The following is a 20,645-nucleotide window of genomic DNA, read 5'->3' as shown; positions in this document are numbered from 1 at the left end:
ACCCATTCTCCTCTGACCTCACTTCCTATTTTCCTGCACACAAGCTCCCCGCCTCCAGGACTTCGCTCCGACCCTCTCTTCTTCCTGGACACTCTCTCATTGGCCTCCTTCAAGCTGGGGGCTCAAATGTCACCTCTGGGAGGCCTTCTTGAATCAGCTCCTCTGCCCCTGTGCTCTGCTCTCCTGTCCAGCAGTTGGCACCCTCCCCACTTCAGCCTCTCCTTCCCCGCATTGTGCTAATTGCCCACAGGCTCTGGGGGTGAACAGCTGGTCGTCTGAGTAGTCAAGCATCTCTGGCTGTTTTAGCTACTGACTAGTCCTGGCCTAGGGTAGTGAGTCTTAGAAGAATGGATGGGTGGGGCTGGGAAAGTGGCTTAGTGATAGAGTGCTTGCCTAACATGCATAAAGCCCTGAGTTCAAGCCCCAGAACTGATTAAACACACACACACACACACACACACACAGCAACACAAAAAGAAATGGTGGAGTAGCTCACATGCTAGCGCTCATTATTATCCTGCAAGCACAGGAACTACTTAACTACTCAAGAGATTGAAAGGATTGCAATTTGGAGGCCAGCCTGGGGGGAAAGCTTCCCCGGCCCCATCCCTGGGGCTTGAACTTAGGGCCCCAGCACTGGCCTTTGGCTTTCTCAGGGTTAGAGCTCTACTACTTGAGCCATCGTACCACTTACAGCTTTTTCTATGTATGTGGTACTGAGGAATCAAATCCAGGGTCTTGTGCTTGCTAGATGAGCACTCTACCATTAGGCCACACTCCTGTTTTGTTTTGTTTTTGCAAGTCCTAGGCCTTGAACTCAGGGCCTGGGCACTGTCCTTGAGCTTTTCTTAAAGCTAGAGCTCTACCACTTGAGCCACAGCACCACTTTCAGCTTTTTTCTATGTATGTGGTACTGAGGAATGGAATCCGGGTCTTTGTGCGGGCTAGGCAAGCACTCGACCACTAGGCAAAACTCCCAGCCTTGTCTTTTTGTTGGGTTTTTTTTTTTAATTTAATTTTATTGTCAGGGTGATGTACAGAGAGGTACAGTTACAAACATACATAAAGTAGTGAGTACATCTCTTCTCCAACATTGTTACTCCATCCCACATTCTCCTCCCACTTTCCCTCCCCCAGAAAAGTATTTGAGACCCTCATCTCAACAAAGTTGGACATGTTGGTGCAACTACACAAGAAGCATAAGTAAGAGGCTCACCCTGGGCAAAGAGCCAGACTCTCAAAAATAACCAGAAATTATTTTAGGAAGTAAGGAGTGAGTCAGAGCAGGTGGCTTATATCTGTAACCTCAGATATTTAGGTGGCTGAGATCCGGAGGATTACAGTTCAAAGACAGGCCAAGCAGGAAAAGTCCATGAAAGTCCATCTTCAAAATAACTAGTAAAATGTTGGGATGAGCCGGGCACCGAAAGCCCTTGAGACTCTTTTTATTTTTTAAACAATTGTGTATATATATATTCACACATACATACATACATTGCTAGTCCTAGGGCTTGAACTCAGGGCCTAAGCACTGTCCTTGGCCTTTCTCAAGGCTAGCGCTCTACCACTTGAGCCACAGCACCACTTCTGGCCTTTTTTAGGTATGTAGTACCAAGGGATCAAACCTGGGTCTTCATGCATGTTAGGCAAGCACTCTACCACTAGGCCAAACTCCCGGCTCAAAACTCTTATCTCCAATGAACCATCAGAAAACTGGAAGTGTTGCTGTAGCTCAAGTGGTAGAGCGATAGCCTTGAGCTGAAGAGCTCAGGGACAGTGCTCAGGCCCAGAGTTCAGGCCCCACGACCAACAAAAAAAAGTTGGGATAGAGGCATGGTTCAAATAATAAATGACAACCAAGCAAGCATAAGGCCCTGAGTTCAAACACCAATACCAGGAAGAAAAAAAAAAAGTAGAGAGTGGGATGGAGAGTAACAGAGAGGGGTGAGGTTGACAAGGGTTCACTGTATTTGTGAAAATGCCACAATACCTTGTAAAGGTATAGTATGCAAATTTTAGAAAGTGAGTAATGATAAACGTCCCTAGATCCCTGAACCTTGGCGTCTTCTCTAGTCATCTAGCAAATTCTACCATGTTCATCTTCCTCGTGACAAAGTGGAGTGTTCATTTTGTCATTGTCTAGCTCAGAACTTCTTCAGTGTCTGCCATAGCTGCCCCATAGCTACCTCCCCTCGCCCCGTCCCCCGTTGGCTCTGTCAGACCCAAAGCTATGTGTGTATACAATTATTATTGTTGTTGTTTTCTGGGGTTTGAACTCAGGGCCTAGGCACTGTTCTTAGGCTCTTTCACTCAAGGCTAGTCCTCTACCATTAGAGCCACAGTGCCACTTCTGGTTTTCTGTTTTCTAATGGTTAATTGGAGATAAGAGTCCAGGGACCTTTCTACATGGTCTGGGAAGAAACTGGGATCCTCAGATCTCAGCCTCCTGAGTAGCTAGGATTATAGGTGTGAGCGACCATGCCATTCTCTTGGCTTTTCTTTCTCTCCCCCCTCTTCCTTACTCCTCAGTTAAACCACAACAGACGCTTCCTGAGGCAGGGACAATATGTGTCCCCTTGGTCTCCATTTCCTGCTCTACCACCGATCCTTCACCCAGTCACCTGCTGTGTCCTGGAGTGTGGTTCCAGTGCTGAGAACTGGGAAGGAGTCACCTGCTCCCTTCTCTGCACCCACACATGAGCTTCCCTGAGTCCCCGGGTCACTCCGGTGTGGGAGCCACACGGCTAGGAGGGTCCTGGCAGGGCAGGCAAAATCTTGCCACAGATATTGAAGAACACTCCAGGCGCTGGTGACTCACACCTGTAATCCTAGCTATTCAGGAGGCTGCGATCTGTGGATTGTGGTTCAAAGCCAGCCTGGGCAGGAAAGTACCCTAGAGACTCTTATCTCCAGTAAACTTCTCGGAAAAAGCTGGAAGTAACACTGGTTCAAATGGTAGAGTGCTAGCAAAAGGAGCTCAGGGGCAGTGCCCAGGCCCTGAGTTCAAATCCTAGAGCTGGTGAAATAATAAATAAATATTGAAGCACTGTGGGCTGGTCAGGCCTCCTCTGGGTCCCTGGGAATGAGGGTGAGGGGACTCCATGTCCAGTCCCTGACTCCCAAGCCATGGCTGCCTCCTGGGACAATCTCTAGCTCCTCTGACGTGGGCAGGCGTCCTATGAGCTTGCTTTCCTCTCCTCTCTCTGCACCGCCGGCACAAGGACGCTGGCGCTGCCAGGACCTGTTGGTGCCGTGACCAGGGGGCGGTGGTTTCCTGGTCGCCTCGGCCTGGGAAAACCTCAAGCCCTCCGAGGCTTTGTGTCTGGAGTTGCCAGACTTGCCTGCACCTGGAAAAACAGAGGACCTGACCGAGGGGGCTCTGCTTGCGGTGTCTCCGTGGAGCCCGGCTGACCTCGAACTTGAACTAGTCTGCCCTGCCCGGCCATCTGATGAACATTGCTTGTGTGTGTGCGGGAGAGACAGAGAGGGAGGGGGGTCGTGGCGCTCGAGCTCCTCTTCCAGGGTTGGGAAGACTCTCGCGGACTTCCCTGCCTCGGCTGGCTTCGAACCGTGGTCCTCACAGCTCGGCCTGGCGAGCGGCACCTGTGCCCGGCTCGGCCACTTCTTCTTACCGGTCAAGGGTCGTGGGGTGGGCGTGGCCGCGCCGTGACGTGACGCGTCCGCCGCAGGGGCGTGGTCCTGGGGCGTCCGGGCATGCGCAAGCGCGGGCGGGGACGCGGGGCGGGGCGTGGGCGGGGCGGGGACGCGGGGCGGGGCGGGGACGCCGGCCGGGCGCGGGCGCGGCGGCCTCGAGCCCTGATTGGCTTCCGCGGCTGGGGGGGAGGAGTCTATCGCGCCCGGCTTCCTCCTGCGCCGACTTCGGCCGCCGCGCCTCAGCGGGGACTGGGAGCCGGGGCCGCGGCAGGCGCGACTTCTGGCCTTCGAGCTGGGGGCGGCAGGAGCGCCTCCTGGGTCTCGGCCGGAGGCGACGGGCTCTGCCAGCCCTGCGAGGTGAGGCCGCCGCCCCTTCCTGCCGGGTAGGGGCGCGGCGCCCGCGTGGGCCCCCGGCCCGCATCCCGGACCCCCCCCACCCCGGGCCCCCCTCGGTCACGGCCCTGTGACCCCGCCACCCGCCCCGCCCCGCCCGGAAGTGGGGCGCTGGGCCTCTCCCGACGGGGTGTCCAGCCCCGGGACCCCCGACCCCCGGCCTCACCCCAGGACCCCCTTCTGTTTCTCTCTCCCGACGCAGATGGAGGGGGCGGAAGGCAACGGCGAGCAGCCCGGCCCCACCGAGCGGTCCCACCGAAGCAGTGTGTCCTCCGTGGGCGCCCGAGGTGGGTCCCTGCCCTCCTGCGTATCTCCTGTCCCGCCCCGGACACCCCCAGGAGGGGCTGCCCCGGCGGGGGTGCCTCAGACATGCCTTCTTAAGTATAACAGAATAAGGTCACCTGTGTGGACCCGGGTGGCTCCCACTGTCCACCCCAAGCTCCTCGGGAAGCTGACAGCCAAACCTTTGGCAAGAAAAAAAAAAGTTTCCTAGACTGCATTTACCAAAACTAAAACCGCAAAAAGCAGGGCTGGAGGCATGACTCAAGTGGTAGAGCATAAGCTGAGCAAGTGTGAGGCTCCGTGAATTCAAATGTAAGTACCACACAAGAAAAGAGAAAGAAAGAATGTGTGTTCCGTGACAGGCTAACAGAAGGTAAGAGGACTCAGGCTCCACCAACTAGTTTTGTGACCAAGTCACAAAACACATTCTTTGTATGAGTGCAAGGGGAGGAAGGGTGTGTACTCCAGCTTGAACTCAGAGCCCTATGCTCTGGCTTTGGCTTTTTTGCTCGAGGGTGGCATTCTACCACTTGAGCCCCATCTCTACTTCCAGCGTTTTGGTGGTTAATTGGAGATAAGCGTCTCACAGGTTTTTCTACCTGGGCTGACTTTGAACTTCAGATGCTCAGATCTCAGCCTCCAGTAGCTAGGATTACAGGTGTCTCGGGCACCGGTGCCTGGAGAAGTCCTTGTTCTTTGGTGGACATGTCTCAGCTGTGAATTTAAATGAGCACACATGAACAAAAAATGGCATCTTCACTTTCTTTTTTTTTTTTCATTTCATTCTCATAAACAGCCCTTTGGCACCTGGGCTCTTCATTCTTCATTATCTTCATCTTATTGGGAGGGAGTTGGGCCCTAGAGAGGTTAACTCACAGGCAACTGAGCCCTCTGGGTGATTATGGACTTGAGCCTTTAGTGCTTGTTTTCCCTGACTGTAAAGTTAGTCTGAACTTCAATCTCTTAGAGATGATGCTTTCATATAAGTAGCTGTTGGAACAGAAAAGACTAGGAGTCTAAAACCCACATTTACTTGTGCTAACTATATAGTATACCTTAACTTTCACAGGCCTCATTTGATCCAGAGCTACTTTTTTCCCTCCTTGTGCTGCTCATGGGACTTGAACTCAGGGCCTAGGCACTGTACCTAAGCTGTTTTGCTCAAAGCTATTTCTCTATCGCTTTGACCCACAGCTCCATCTCTGGTTTTCTGGTGGTTAATTGAATTTCATGGCCTTTCCTGCCTGGGCTGGTTTTGAACTGTGATCCTCAGATCTCAGCTTCCTGAGTAGCTAAGATTACAGATACAAACGCCAGCACCCACCTTTCCCTGAGCGCAAGAGTAGTGCTCTACCACTTGAGCACCAGCTCAACTTCTGGCTTTTTTTGGTTGGTAATTGGAGATAAGAGTCACAGATTTTCTTGCTCCAGTCCTCAGATTTCAGCCCCCTGAGTAGTTAGGATAATCGACTTGAGTCCCTAGCCCCCAGTCACAGCTTGCAGCTGTGTTGTTGATATAAAGGTAATATGCAGAGGGGTTACAGTTGCATATTTCTTCTTGAAGTGTCACCCCCTCCCTAGGTCTCTCCCACTTTTTCCTTCCCATCCTTTCCCACAAGTTGTGTAGTTCCTTTTGAACATAGTGTCTAATGAGAGTCACTGCTCGTTTGTTCACCCTTTGTCTCTCCATTTCTGTGTTTAGTAGCATTCCTAATAGTCTTTAGGGGTGTCAGATTTTTCCTGTGACACCTCAAGGGGTCAGAGGTGATAGAGAATGCCCGATCTGCCTGGCTGTGCCTGACTGGACCTCGGCTGACCTGCCTCCCCTCCCTTGCAGCCGCTGATGTGCTGGTGTATCTGGCTGACGACACAGTGGTGCCGCTGGCTGTGGAGAACCTGCCTGCACTCAGTGCCCACGAGCTGCACCGCGCAGTCCGAGAGGTCCTGCAGCTCCCAGACAGCGCCCTGGAGGTCTTTGCACTCTGGCTCGTCTCCCCTCTGCTGGGTAAGCAGTGGCAGTGAGTGGCCCAGGTTGAGGGGCTATTGGAAGGGTGCTGGGACAGCTTCTGGAACCTGTAGCCACTGTATGTCAGGTGAGCATGGCATGTGTGCCTGGAGTCCCCTGATGATCTGGCTCCTCTGGCCAAGCCATCTGTCTCTGTGCTGTGGTGGAGGGTCCAGCCTGCCCATCTCCTCAGTGGTGCTTGGGCAGGGGGCATCAGGAGAGGCAGGGAAGTGACAAGGCAGGAGGGCTCACCTTACCACCTGTGTCCCCTCAGTGAGGAATCTGAGGTCTGCAGTTGTGAGACAACAAATGTTAGGACCCAGCTGGCACCGTCATGACAGCCATCGACTGTGTCCAGGAGATGGGGGAGCTCAGGTCTGCTCAGCCCCTGGCCCCATGTCCACCTACATTCTCCCCTCTCGGCCTGGGGCCGTAGGGTAGGGTGGGCCTAGGAGGGTGGCTTGTCAGACCTTAGGCCAGGGATGCTGGGGTGATCAAGGCCTGTAAGCTGCTGTGGACAGGAAAGGAAGCAAGGAAAGAGACGCCTGTGTCATCGTCTGGGGAGGTGAATTGGTGTTGGGCCCGGGCATGTTTCCTTAGCTTCAGTATTCCCTTTGTTACGGCCAGGAAGAGGTGACCAGCGGCATTGAGAGAGGGAACAGAGCCGGGTGCTGGGGGCTCATGCCTGTAATCCTAGCTACTCAGGAAGCTGAGCAAAGCTTAGGGACACCACGCAGGCCGTGAGTTCAAGCCTCGCGACTGACCAAGAAAGAAAAAAGGGTGAACAGGATGATGCCAGAGTTAGGATCCCAGTCCCTAGCGGCTCCCTCCTCTTCTGAAGCCAGGAGGGCCTGGACCTGGACGCTGGCGGCTGGAGCTGGGTCCTCTCGGTAAGGGAGAGGGTGCTCCCAGCACCTCCCCAACCCCCCAGCTTCCTGTGCAGCTGCTGCCGCAGGCTCTTACCCACCCTCTTCCTGCTCATCCCACTTTCCCGCGTGTGTGTGTGTGTGTGTGTGTGTGTGTGTGTGTGTGTCTCTCTCTCTCTCTCTCTCTCTCTGTGTGTGTGCGCAGCTGTGTTTTAGAAAGCTGGGGGTGGTCGGGTGTAGTGGCGGCCTGTGCCTTGCCCTCGGGAAGCTCCCAGGGCTGGCAGGAGCCCCTCCCTCCACTTCCTCCACTCCCTCCTCACATTCCTGTCCCCCACAGCTGAGCACTGAATGGGTTGCTTGTGTGGCCCGGCCCATGTAAGAGGAAGCTGTCGACTGAGGCCTCATGACTAACGCCATGTTGTTCCAGGCTGGTGTGGGAGGTTGCAAGGCCACTCCAGCTTTCTTTGGGGCCCCCCATGTCCCCCACACACACACTGCAGACTGGGTGAAGCAGTGACAGAGGTCCCCCGCTGTGGGTGTCTGCATGGTACCGGTGAGGCTCTGTGAGCAGGAGCTGCCTTTGTGCCACTTGTATTGGTAGTGTGTGGCCTCCTTGATGGAACAGGGCTCCCAGAACTGTCCCTGTCAGCGACGACCACGAAGCAGCAAAGTCCTACCTGGAAGTCAAGGACAGTGGACTGGGCTTAGCCCTGTGAGTTGCTGGGGCTGACAGTACAGAGATAGGGAACAGGGACGCCTTTCTGGACTTTCCAGTCCAGAGTGGTAATGGGAAGCGGAGCTGGGGTCCTCCATGGACAACAGCATGCGAGGGGGCCAGATTGGCAGGAAGACAAGGAAGCCCTTTCTGGAGGAGAAGGAGAGGTGGCTGGCCAAAGGGAGGGACCTGGGATCTTGGTGGGAGACGAAGGCTGTGGAGGTCTCTCGGAAAGCCTCATGAGTAATGGCAGGGCAAGAAAGGCCTGCAAGCCTGGCGCTGGTACCTCACACCTGTAATTCTAGCTATTGAGGAGGCAGAGATCTGAGGACCGCGGTTCACAGCCAGCTCGGCCACGAACGTCCATGAGACTCTTATCTTCAACTAACCACCAGAAACCTGGAAGTGGTGCTGTGGCTCAAGTGGTAGAGCACTAGCTTTGAGCTGAAGAGCTCAGGAACAACACCTAGGCCCAGAGTTCAAGCCCTACAAAAGTCAGATGCAAGGCCTGCGTGGAAGAGGCTGCGGTTGCTCTAGAAGGCCAAGACCCAGGTCATAGCGCAAGGTCCAGAGAACAGAGACTGGGCCTTTGGTGTGGGGCTGGCAGGAGGCAGTTGGCTGGCAGTAGGGCCGGGAAGGGCACAGGGCGCGGGTTGGGGGGGAGGCACGGTGGCAGGCATGGCAGGTATCTTCGGCAGACATCTCAGAGCCTTTCTGGGTGAGCTTGGGAATTGTCACCCACCTCTGCAGGGCAGCGCCGCAGCGGGTCCAGGCGCCTCAGGTAGGAGGGGGTGCAGGGGCCCATACTGCCCTGTTCTTCTTGCCCTGAGGTGCTGACAAGCGTGAGTTGGAGCACTCAGCCATTCTGCTGCTCCACAGCAGGGGCCCCGTGGCCCGGGATGAGGCGCCACCGCAAGAGCTGCCCTTTATACCACATGTATTGGTAGCATTTGGCGTTGCGCATATCGCAGGACCCAGGGAAAAGACACAGCCAGTGCCTGCCATATAGCAAGAAAGAATGTCAGGTGGTGGAAAGCCTCGTCAAGACGCGATTATGTGAGGGACTGCGTTAGTTATAGGTCCAGGGTGAATGACCCTGAACTGAGACTTCAGCCAGCCAGCCAGATGAAGGTGATGGTGACTAAAGCAGGAGGAACAGCAAGGGCAAAGGTCCTGAGGCATTGACCTCATGGGATCGCCCATGCCACTTAAGACCGTGTGAGAAGAGCAGGGTGGGATTGGGAGAGAGGGCTGTGAGGTGGAGGTGTTTGTGGAGTAGAGGGTCACCAGAAAAAAAACGGGGGAGACCCAGGCTCGGCCCAGGCAAGCCCCAGCATCCCCTTGAGCCTTCAGGCCCTAGTGGTTAGCAGATTGCGACTGGAGGCAGGCAGTGCGGGTCTCTTGGCCCCCATCTCTGGGCTGTTCACCTCTGAGGTCCAGCTTTCTCTGGGGAGCAGCTAGACTGAGCAGGCCCTTCTGCCTGCTGTGACTAGGAGCGGCCTAGTGGCTCGGAGCCTTTATCTCTGTGGTGGACGGGGGTGGAGCCTTCAAGGTGAATGCATGTGAGCACTGGAGTTGATTCTACTTGATTCTACTCAGCTGCTCCTGGCAGTGGCCATCCTGTCATTGTAGCTTGTGGGGGCGGGCAGGATGGCAGCCCGGTGGGCACTGCCAGCCAGTCAGAGGCTGCATAATGCTTCCTTTCCTGTTTGCAGAGGTGCAGCTGAAGCCCCGACACCAGCCGTACAAGCTGGGCCGCCAGTGGCCGGAGCTGCTGCTGCGCTTCACTGACGCCCCAGATGACGACGTGGCCACAGGTCAGTGCAGCTGCAGGCCCAGGCCGGGCTCTCGGGGAGGTCAGAAGGGGGAGCTGGGGTCTGGCAGGGTGCACAGGGTGGCGGCAGCCATCACGGCCTCTCTCCCCAGACGAGCCATCCCTGCAGCTCCGCAGGAACGTGTTCTTTCCGAAGCGGCGGGAGCTCCAGGTGAGCTGCCCCCCCTGGGTCCTGTGTGCCCTCTGTCCCGTGTCCCCTGTCCCCAAACCCCTCGTCATCAGGCCTGGCCCTCTCCCAGCTGAGCGTTCCTTACCTGCCCACAGGTTCAGGATGAGGAAGTCCTGCGGTTGCTCTATGAGGAGGCGAAGAGCAATGTGCTCACTGCCCGGTACCCGTGTGACGTCGAGGACTGTGAAGCCCTCGGGGCCCTGGTGTGCCGGGTGCAGCTTGGGCCCTACCAGCCTGGCCAGTCTACAGCCTGTGCCTTGAGGTGAGGGCAGAGCATCCGGTGGGGAAGGTTGTCCCTGCCATCCTACTTACCAAGGGTCCTGGTCTATTCAGGGTGAGCACAGTCCTGGAGTCGGGCCTCAGTCTCCCCCCATGCTCACCATGTCACCATGTCACTCTGGGTGAGTCGCTCCAGCGCTCAGCCTCCTTTTCCTCTTGTGCTGCGGGCAGCAGGAGATCGGAGTTGAGTCCTCAGCCAGGGGCCCCAGGAGCGCAGAGCCCGGAGGCCAGCCTCTAGCTGGGACCTGGGGGGACCTGGCCTTGTTCTTTGACGGAAAGCTAGGAAGAAACCAAGTACAGATTTCCAGTGCCCAGTAGAAAGGCTGAGTCAGGCCCTGGTGGGTCAGGCCTGTAGCCCTACAGTAGGCTGGGATCTGAGGATCATAGTTTGAAGCCAGTCCAGACAGGAAAGGCCTTGAGACTCACATCTCCAACAAACTGTTCAGAGAAAGTTGCAAGTGGTCCTGTGGTCAAGTGGTAGAGTGTTAGCCTTGAGAACAAAAGCTCCGGGGGCCGGGAGTTTGGCCTAGTGGTTAAAGTGCTTGCCTAGCATGCACGAAGACCCGAGTTCGATTCCTCGGTACCACATGCATAGAAAAAAGCTGGAAGTGGTGCTTTGGCTCAAGTGGTAGAGCTCTAGCCTTGAGAAAGTCCAAGGACAGTGCTCAGGCCCTGAGCTCAAGCCCAGGACTGGCAAAAAAAAAAAAAGAAAGAAAGAAAGAAAAAAGCTCCGGGACAGCGCCTAGGCTTTGAGTTCAAGCCCCAGGACTGACCAAAAAAAGAGCTCTAGCTATAAGTATTGCAGTAGCCAGCCCAGCCCATGCTCAAAGGGCTTAAGTTGTGTGTGTGCGTGCATGCATGCATGTGTGTGGGAGAATTCTCTTTTTCATGAACATACGCTAATCTAGGTTGGTGATTTGACTTTTTTTTTTTTTTTTTGCTGGTCATAGGGCTTGAACTCAGGGTCTGGGCTTTATCTCTGAACCTCTTTGTGTTCAAGGCTTATGCTCTACCACTTGAACCACAGTACTACTTCCAGCTTTTTTCTGAGTAGTTTATGGGAAATAACAGTCTCACCGAACTTCCCTGCTCAGGCTGGCTTTGAACCATAATCCTCAGATCTCAGCCTCCTGAGAAGCTCTTGGCACCTGGCTAGTTTGACATATTTATCTGGCAGACCAAAGCACTGAGTGTCAGGTTCCTCAAGTCAGGTTTGGGTTATAAGTATCTTGTAGCTCAAAACCCAGCTATCCTGGCATCCAGGCCTTGTAGGCCTCTCCAAGGCACTTTCCAGCCTTGACGTTGACAGGCCCTAGTAAGATGGGACTGCATAGTGTGGATGCACAAAGCGGCGTGTCTTCCATCCTGAGCCTCAGGCCCCTGTATCTGTCCTTTCTGCTAATTCAAAGAGAGTGGCATTTTGTGGTGAGCCAGGCATTTCATGCTGGGCATAGAACAGGAAAGATGCTTCAGGTCATATAGCTGGTTGTAACAGATCCTTCTTGTCTCCTTCCCCTGGGACCTACATTTTTTTTTTTTTTTTTTTGCCAGTCCTGGGGCATGAACTCAGGGTCTGAGTGCTGTCCTCGGGCATTTTTTGCTCAAGGCTAGCACTCTGCCTCTTGAGCCACAGCGAGCCATTTCTGGCCTTTTCTGTATATGAGGTACTGAGGAATAGAACCCAAGGCTTCATGCATGCTAGGCGAGCACTCTACCACTAGGCCATGCTTCCGGGCCCCCTACATCCTCTTAATGTCTAAGTCCTCACTTGGCTATGGCCCCTAAGCCCCACTGCCAGAGTGGGGACAGTGGAGAGCCCTGTGGGAATATGCATGGCAGGAGCCACTGCCCTGCTCCCTCGTGGCCACTGGAGGGCACCACCTGTGGGGCTTCCCTTCCCCTGCCAGCGTGGCATCCACCTACTGCAGGAAGATCTGCACACTCTTCTCACGTCCCCGGCATCTTCCTTGCTTCCCCTCCAGGGAGAAGTTGGACTCTTTCCTTCCAGCCCACCTCTGCAAGAGAGGCAGAGGCCTCTTTGCTGCCTTCCGGGGCCGGGAGGCCAAGGCCGGGCTGGGTGAGCAAGGCCTGCTGAATGCCTACCGCCAGGTGAAGGAAGCAGACGGCAGCAGCAGACAGCACGAAGCCCCCCTAGGCTCCCACTACCGATCCTACCTCCTCAAGTGCCACGAGCTGCCCTTCTACGGGTGAGCACGCAGCCCTCTGCTCCTGGTCCTGAGTCTTTTGTCTCAGGCCTGGACACCTGCCCCCTGCCGTGGTCACTGCTATGGCTGACAATTCTCAGTGTGTCAGTTCATACACACTTGGGGTCCCTGAGCCTGTCTTGTGAAGGGGGCATTGGTTGGGGGAATGGGAGTACTGGTGGCAGCCAGGAGAGCAGAGGGAGGTGCCAGGAATGCAGAGGATGGTTCAGGCCACGCGCCAATGACAGAAGCTGCCTGATCAGATTCTGAGGTGCTCTGAGGGAGCTGCAGGATCTGGAGGTAGTACACAGTACAAAGAACGAGAAAGTTCTCATCTGTACCCTGCCAGAGAAAGGTGTTTTCAAACTGGTCACCAGTGACTCACCCTGTAACCTTAGCTACTCAGGAGGCTGAGATGTAAGGATCATAATTTGAAGCTGGCCCAGGCAGGAAAGTCCGCAAGCCAGTTTACCACCAGAAAACTAGAAGTGGAGCTGTGATAGAGCACTTGCGTCTTGAGTGGAAAAAGCTCAGGGATAGTGCCCAGGCCCTGATTCAAGCCCCATGACCAACAACCACAACCAACAGCTGTTTTCAGCTGAGATGAGGACTTTGGGGGAGCAGGCCGGGAGAGGTAGGAACTTGATTTTGGACAAACTGACTTTGAGATATTCCTTAGACGCCCAGTGGTGGTTCCGTGTGGGTGTTGGGGTTTCTGTGATGTCTGAGCCTGATTGTTGAGCCCTCAGTGGATGGATGGGGCTTGGGGTCCCCCTGAGAGATGGCCAGGGCATTAATGCTGGCCAGAAAAGGGCCGGGACCTCTCAGGCTGAGGGGGTGTAAGGGTCTCAGATCATAGGCCATGTTCCCAGTGATGGGACTTCAAGAGCTTGTCCACCTCGTCTAGGCTGTGCATTGCTTCAGCCTGTTAGAGGTGAGTGTGAGTGCAGAATGAGCAGCTCAGAGGCATAGTGGGGTCAGAAGGTTTCCTTATTTTTATGGTGACAGCATTTTTTTTTTTTTTTTTGCCAGTCCTGGGGCTTGAACTCAGGGCCTGAGCACTGTCCTTGGGCTTTTTCTTCAAGGCAAGTACTCTGCCACTTGAGCCATGGCACCATTTCTGGCTTTTTCTGTGTATGTGGTACCGAGGAATTGAACCTGGGTCTTCATGCATGCTAGGCAAGCACTCTACCACTAGGCCAAACTCCTAGCCTGTGACAGCATATTTCTGTAAGTGACAACCTAAGGTGGATGTGCAAATGCGCACATGTGCACAGTGATAGCTGGCAGGCTCTTATGGATTCCTCTTGAGCAGGGGAAGGGGATGGAATTTTCCATAAGAAGAGTTGCATGCTCACCCCCAGTCCCCTCCTGTTGTGGAGACAGCTGAATTTAGTGCAGGCCCTGGTTTAGCCAGGCGTGATGATTGAGAAAGAGCCACAGGATTGGAGACTACAGGGCTGGCAGAGGAGGAGGCAGTGACCAAATGGCATGGCACCCAAAGCTATCACATCCCCTAAACCAAAGGTGGCAGCTCCATCAGCCTCACCAGCTCACCGGCCCCAGGGCCCCAGGCTCCTTGCCATTCCTGAACGCAGCTTGCTTTGTCCCTCTGCCTGATGCCTGCTCTCCCCTCTACTGCAGTGCCCGCCCTACTCTGTCCTGTGCGTACCACTGGTCGGTCAGGTGGCAAAAGCCTCCTGCAAAGCCTCTTCTGCCTCAGTTTCCCTCCCCTGGAGCAGGTTTCTGTCCAACCTTCAGTTGTTCAAACACCTTCCGTTTCTTGGGCCCCCAGAGCAGGCCCTCCTGAATGTGCCAGGTGATGGAAGGATGGCTCACCCCAGTCCCCTCCATAGGTGTGCCTTCTTCCATGGGGAGATCGACAAGCCAGCCCAGGGCTTTCTGCACCGGGGTGGACGCAAGCCAGTAACGGTGGCCATCAGTCTGGAGGGGGTGCACGTCATCGACACCAGGGAAAAGGTACCACCGTCAGCTCCTCCGGGTCCAGGCTGGGGGCCCTCGGCGAGGCAGAGCAGTGCTACCTCCCTCCGAGTGTCCCTGGCGTCCTGCTGTACATACTGAGGACTTCCTGGGGTCTGTTCTGGTCATCTTTTCTGCCTGGCTGCTGGACAGAAGTCCTGGGATTGGACTAAGGAAGGTTGCTCACCATTGGGAATCCCACTCATGAGTGGAGAGAGTGGCAGTACCTGGCTGCTTTGCGTGTCTGGAAGCCTCCCTGGGAGGGTCTAAAGGAGCTGAGCTTCTCTCCTTACATGAAGGAGGCTGGAAGCTGGTGGCTCATTCCTGTCATCCCAGCTGATCAGAAGGCTGAGGTGTGAGGGTCACAGTTCAAAGACAATGCAGGCAGCAAAGTCCACAAGTCTCATTTCTAATCAATGACCGAAAAGCTGGAAGTGGTGCTGTGGCTCCAAGGGGTAGAGCACTAGCCTTGAGTACAAAAGCTCAGGGACAGCGCCGAGGCCCTGAGTTCAAGTCACAGGATTGCCCCCCCAAAAAAGATTATGAATGAGTTGAGATTCGAAGCCCTAGTGGGACAGGACAGGGAGCAGCCCTGGGCAGAAGCCGCAGCCTTGCTCTGTTTTCCATGGACCAGCATGTCCTGCTGGGCCTGGGCTTCCAGGAGCTGTCGTGGGACCACACGTCTCCCGAGGAGGAAGAGCCCATCCTGTGGCTGGAGTTCGATGGCGACAGTGAGGGCATGCCTGTCAACAAGTTGCTCAGGATCTATTCCAAGCAGGTAATGGCCATGTCACCTGTTCCCAGAGAGGACTGTGCTGGCCCAGGGCCCCAGCAGCCCCTGAGAAGGCAGAGTGCTGTGTGGGCAGTGCCCTGCCCTCTCAGAGTCCTCCCTCCGTGGGTCAGTGCTGTGATGATTTCCACTCTCAGATGAGGGGCAAGTGGGGAAGCGCGGAGAACCCCTCAGGGTCTGAGTTTGGATCCATCCAGTCCCCTAGCCCCTCCCTTTTGCTCCAGTCCCATCTGAGTCCTCCCTGCAGCAAGTCCTCCCTGCAGCAAGTCCTCCCTGCAGCAAGCTTGCTTTCTTCTCCCAGCACACAGACCAGTTTGAGACAGGCCCACCTCTCAAACCTTGTAGCTGTGGCTCAAGTGGTTGAGTATTAGGTGCTGGCATAAAATACCCCTCATACACCTCATGTCCTCTCTAGCCTTCCAAAAATTTTGAAAGTAACACAGATATTTACCGTTGATAACTAGACACAGACATGGTGAGTGCAGCAGAATGACAGCTCACGTGTGTGGTCCTAGCTATTCAGGAAGCTGAGATCCAAGGATCAAAGTTGGAAACCAGCCCAGGCAGGAAAGTCCATGAGACTTAACTTGTGTTGTCCAGTTGGAAGTGGAACTGTGATCTGGAGTAGTAGAGCAGCACCCTTGAGTGAAAAAGCTAGGGGGCAGCATCGAGGCCCTCAGGTCAAAACCCACTACTCTCGGCCCTTGATTTTTTTGTTTTTTTTTTTTCTTTTGCCAATCCTGGGACTTAAACTCAGGGCCTGAGCACTGTCCTTGGACTTTCTCAAGGCTAGTGCTCTACCACTTGAGCCATAGCACCATTTCCAGCTTTTTCTGTGTACGTGGTACATAGGAATTGATCTGGGTCTTCGTGCATGCTAGGCAAGCACTCTACCACTAGGCCAAACTCCTGGCCCGCTCTCAGCCCTTGAGTGTGTACAATGTATGCATCTTTTGGAACTGGCTTCTTTACAGGAAGCGATATGCTTTTGAGATTCATCTATGCTTTATGATGATTCTCAGCTCTCAGCCTCCTGAGTGGCTAGAAATACAGGTGTGAGTCTCCTCGTCCAGCTCATACAGATCTGTTTTGTCCTAACATAAAAACACAGGCTTATGCCTGTGATCCTCGCTATTCAAGAAACTGTGTTTCAGAGGATTGTGGCTTGAAGCCAGCCTAGACAGAAAATGGGATTCATGAGACTCCATCTCCAGGATTATCAGCAAAAAATCTGGGCTGAAGCATGGCTCAGGTGGTAGAGCACAAGCAAGCAGTATGAGCAGGCACAGGCCCTGAGTTCAAATTGCAATACAACAGCAACCACAAAACATCGATTTCTGGGTTGTCATGCAAGGAAGTGGCAGGGTTGCTCTGTATTCCTGCAGCTGCTCCGCCATGGCCACGCTCCTGGACAGTTTTGTTCTTTTTTTAGTCAATGGTGGGGCTTGAACTCAGGGCCTGGGTGCTGACCCTGAGCTCTTTCTGCTCAAGGCTAATGGTCTTGAGCCACAGCACCACTTCTGATTTTCTGGTGGCTCATTGGAGATAAGAGTCTCATGGGAGTTGGGAGTGTGGCTTAGTGGTAAAGTGCTTGCCTAACATTCATAAAACCATGGGTTTGATTCCTCAGTACCACATAAACAGAAAAAGCTAGAAGTGGTACTGTGGCTCAAATGATAAGAGTGCTAGCCTTGAGAAAGCTCAAGGACAGTGCTCAGGACAAGCACTGGGCTTGTGTATGTTTTAAGTCTAGATTCACTTTTGGTGTTTAGAAAAAGGGAAGTGGATGTGCCTTCTGTGGTTTTGTTGTTTCTCTATCATTGTCCTTGTGTATTTGTTCAAAATCAGCTGGCCATGGTGTGGGAGGTTTGTTTCCATTTTCTTTCCTGAGCCATTGGTCTATGTGTTTATGTCTCTATAATGATCATTCTACTGATTACTAGAACTTTATTCAACCTGAGAATCCCTTTATCTGAAATGCTTGAGAGCCAAGCGTAGCAGTATGTGCCTGCACTCCCAGCTGCTTAGAGGTTTAGGTAGTAGGATTGCTTGAGCCCAGGAATTCAAAACCAGTGTGGATAACATAATCCTATTTCAAGCCAGATGCTGTGGCTCACGCCTGTAATCCTAGCTACTCAGGAGGCTGAGATCTGAGGATCATAGTTCAAAGTCAGACTAGGAAGGAAAGTACATGAGACTCTTATCTCCAATTAACCACCAGAAAACTGGAAGTGGCATTGTCGCTCCAGGGGTAGGGCAGAAGCCTTGAGCTGAAGAGCTCAGGGAAAGCGCCCAGGCCCAGAATTGAGCCCCACAACTAATCTAAATAAATAAATAAAGAGCATTAGAGCTCTAGCCTGGAGGGACAGCACCCAGATCAAATTCAAGCCTCAGGATCCCCTCCCCCCCAAAAAAAGAAAAAACTCCTATCTCAAAGAAAAAAGGCCTATAGTTCCAATATTTGGAAGCAGACATCAGGAGGAGTGTGGTTTAAGACTAGTCTGGGCAGAAAGTTAGGGAAATTCCATCTCAAGGTAAAACACAGGAACTGGAGGGCATAGCTCATCAATAGGAGTGCAGAGTGCTGCAAATTTAATCCTCACTACCACACACACCAAAGACGAGGGAGGGAGGCAGAATGGAGTTGCTTTTGTTACCTGTTAGTCCTGTGGCAGGCCCAAGCAATCTGTCCCTGTCCCTAGGGAAAGCTGGGGCAGAAGTATAGATAGTTCCTTGATCAGGTTGAAAAAAATTCCTCCTAAAATCCAAGCAGTGTTACCTGTCTGGCATGCGGGGACTGAGTGCGGTTTTTTTTTTTGAGTGGAAGCTGCAGTGTGAGCTGTGCCCAGGCTTGTACTCAGTCCCCCCTGGCGGCCTCCGGTCACTAGCCAGGGACAGGGAGTGGGAGGCGGCAGGAGACCTCAGTAGCTGTTTTCCTCCCAAGCCAAATATATTTCCAACCCACCTCCTTCCCTGCCTCCTCCCCTTCCCCCTCTTTCCCTTCCCGCCCTCCCCCCACTTCTCCTCCTTGCTGCCTGGGCACAGGAAGTGAGCGGGGCTGAGGGGCCTGGCATTTCCAGCCTCTGCCCTGTGCCTAGCTCCTGACAAAGGGACCCCACCCTTGAGAAACTTCTATGACTCCCTCTGAGCCCTCGGCCCTTGTCACGGTGCCCACTGCGTCCCCAGACATCTGGCCACTTCACCCCCATGTCAATATGAGCTTGTGTCCACTCTTCTGGGCGTCATGTCAGAGGAATGTGCTCACCGGCCCTCCCTCCCTCCCTCCTCCTCGGACCACTGCCCTCCCCCACCTCTGGAGCCCCAGCTGGGCTTCCCTGTCCACTCCAGCCTTTCCTACTCGAATGTTCTTTCCCAGTGCCTCCTCAGACTCGGGGCCCTCGCTCTGAAGTCATCTCTGAAGTCACTTCAGTGGTCCTCAAAGCGCAGGCCTCACCCCACCTATCTCTTTCCTTCCTTGGCAAACATGTTTGTTCCCAAATCTCCTGCCCACTGCCCCCCCCCCCCGTCCCCCCGCAGGTCAGGGGCTGCCATCTGTCTGATGAACACCCCTTAGTGACAGGCGCTGGGAGGCCAGGCCAGAGCCACAGCTCAGCCTGTGGCCTCCCCCACCCCTTTCCCCTCCCCAGGCCGAGCTGATGAGCGGCCTCATCGAGTACTGCATCGAGCTGAGCCAGGCCGCTGAGCCCACCGGCCCCCAGGACAGTGCATCTGGCCCCCACTCAGCCTCCAGCACCTCCCCATCTCCCACCCAGCGCCCCAAGCTGCGGAGGCAGGGCAGTGTGGTGTGCAGCCGGATCCAGCATCTGTCCACCATTGACTACGTGGAAGAGGGTGAGCCACCATGCCAGGACTTTTTAAAAAATTTTCATGCTCAGAGTTTGGCCTAGTGGTGGTAGAGTGCTTGCCTCGCATGCACGAAGACCCGGGTTTGATTCCTCGGTACCTCATACACAGAAAAAAAAAGCCAGAAGTGGTGCTGAGGCTCAAGTGGTAGAGCTCTAGCCTTGAGAAAGTCCAAGGACAGTGCTCAGGCCCTGAGCTCAAGCCCAGGACTGGCAGAATAAATAAATAATCCATTACTATGGGCCGGGAGTGTGGCCTAGTGGTAAAGTACTCACCTAGCATGCACAAAGTTCTGGGTTCAATTCCCTGAAACTATATACACAGAAAAAGCTGTGGCTCAAGCAGCAGAGTGCTAGCCTGGGGTTGGGGGGGGAGGAATATATATATATATATATATATATATATATATATATATATATATATTAGAGGTAATATACAGAGGGCTTACGTTTACATGAATCAGGTAATAAGAATGTTTCCTTTTGTACAGTGTCATCTGTTCCCTCATTTTCTCCCATTCCCTCTCCACTTGTAGCTCTTTGGTGGTTAATGGGAGGTAAGAGTCTCACAGGCTGATCAGACCTCAGCTTCCTGAGTAGCTAGGATTACAGACTGGTGTCATATATAAAGTTCCTCTGCTGCCATACAGCTGCTTGCTACACTGCTGGAGGAGTCAGGTGGGAGACAGGCAGGAGAGCAGACAAGCCTGAAGAGAGCACTCGGTCCAAATAGTCCCTGGAAGGACTCCCCCCACCCCACACCAGCTGGAGCCCCTCTCCTCAGTGTGTTCCTCTCTCCCTCCCAGGCAAGGGGATCAAGCGGGTAAAACCGAAGCGCACCACATCCTTCTTCAGCAGGCAGCTGTCTCTGGGCCAGGGCAGCTATACCGCAGTGCAGCCCTCAGACAGCCTGGAGCAGAGCTCAGGATGACCATTCCTGTCCCACGCCGCCCGCCCAGGCATGGGCCGGGCTGTGTGTGCATGGCCCATGAGCACTTGAGAGCATGGGCCTCTCCGCAGCCGCCTCTGTCCTCGCTGCCCTCTTCTGAGCAGAAGCACATGCAAGTGCCCATCTGGAGGTGCCACTGGTGGCAGGGTGTGATTCAAAGCCCAGCTGGGGGTCCCTGTGTGCCTTTGCTCTTCTGGACTCTGGGGACCGCACCACGCATTCCTTCTGCCAGCATTCCACCCACCCCACCAGGACAAGTGGTCACAGCAGGTGCCTTTTGTCTGCCTGTGGTGTCATCCCTGTGTTGGGAGGTGGCCGTCTTGGGGACCAGTAGACCCCCCCACACTCACACTGGATAATACTGAACAGCCCCTGCCACTGCCCTCAGCCCAAGAGATCTCCCCTTTGGTTTGTGCACCCCCAAACCACTCTTTCCCCATGTACTGAGTCTGGTTTTGGCTTGTGCAGCTGCTTTTGCTTGGTAACCTCTGTGACCTCTGGCAGCTCAAGCCCAGACCTCAGAGGTACAGACACTCCTTCGGTGTGACACTGGGGTCAGTCCTGGCAACAGGAGTTTGTCCCTTTTATCCAAGGACATGAGCGAGAAGGCTTGGGTGTGCGGCCTGACCGTGACCTTCCCCAGCCGCACTCTACCAGCAACA

The 20,645-nt window shown here is 54.4% G+C and overlaps 1 protein-coding gene across 1 annotated transcript; it reads left to right on the top strand.

The window, feature by feature from the left end:
* The first annotated feature begins 3,945 nt into the window (after positions 1 to 3,945).
* Frmd8 (FERM domain containing 8) lies at positions 3,946 to 20,006 on the top strand. Its single transcript, XM_090347386.1, has 11 exons — positions 3,946 to 4,011; positions 4,250 to 4,334; positions 6,167 to 6,334; positions 9,631 to 9,732; positions 9,842 to 9,900; positions 10,014 to 10,180; positions 12,180 to 12,404; positions 14,258 to 14,381; positions 15,016 to 15,159; positions 18,819 to 19,023; positions 19,841 to 20,006. The coding sequence occupies exons 2-11, from the start codon at positions 4,250 to 4,252 to the stop codon at positions 19,963 to 19,965; spliced, it is 1,404 nt and encodes a 467-aa protein (XP_090203512.1). The 5' UTR covers positions 3,946 to 4,011; the 3' UTR covers positions 19,966 to 20,006.
* Positions 20,007 to 20,645: the final 639 nt, after the last annotated feature.

Source organism: Megascapheus bottae, chromosome 16, assembly GCF_031878675.1.
Source record: "Megascapheus bottae isolate mThoBot1 chromosome 16, mThoBot2.hap1, whole genome shotgun sequence".
NCBI lineage: Eukaryota > Metazoa > Chordata > Mammalia > Rodentia > Geomyidae > Megascapheus > Megascapheus bottae.
The sequence above is the reverse complement of the archived record's forward strand: the minus strand, read 5'-3'. Positions and strand labels throughout refer to the sequence as shown.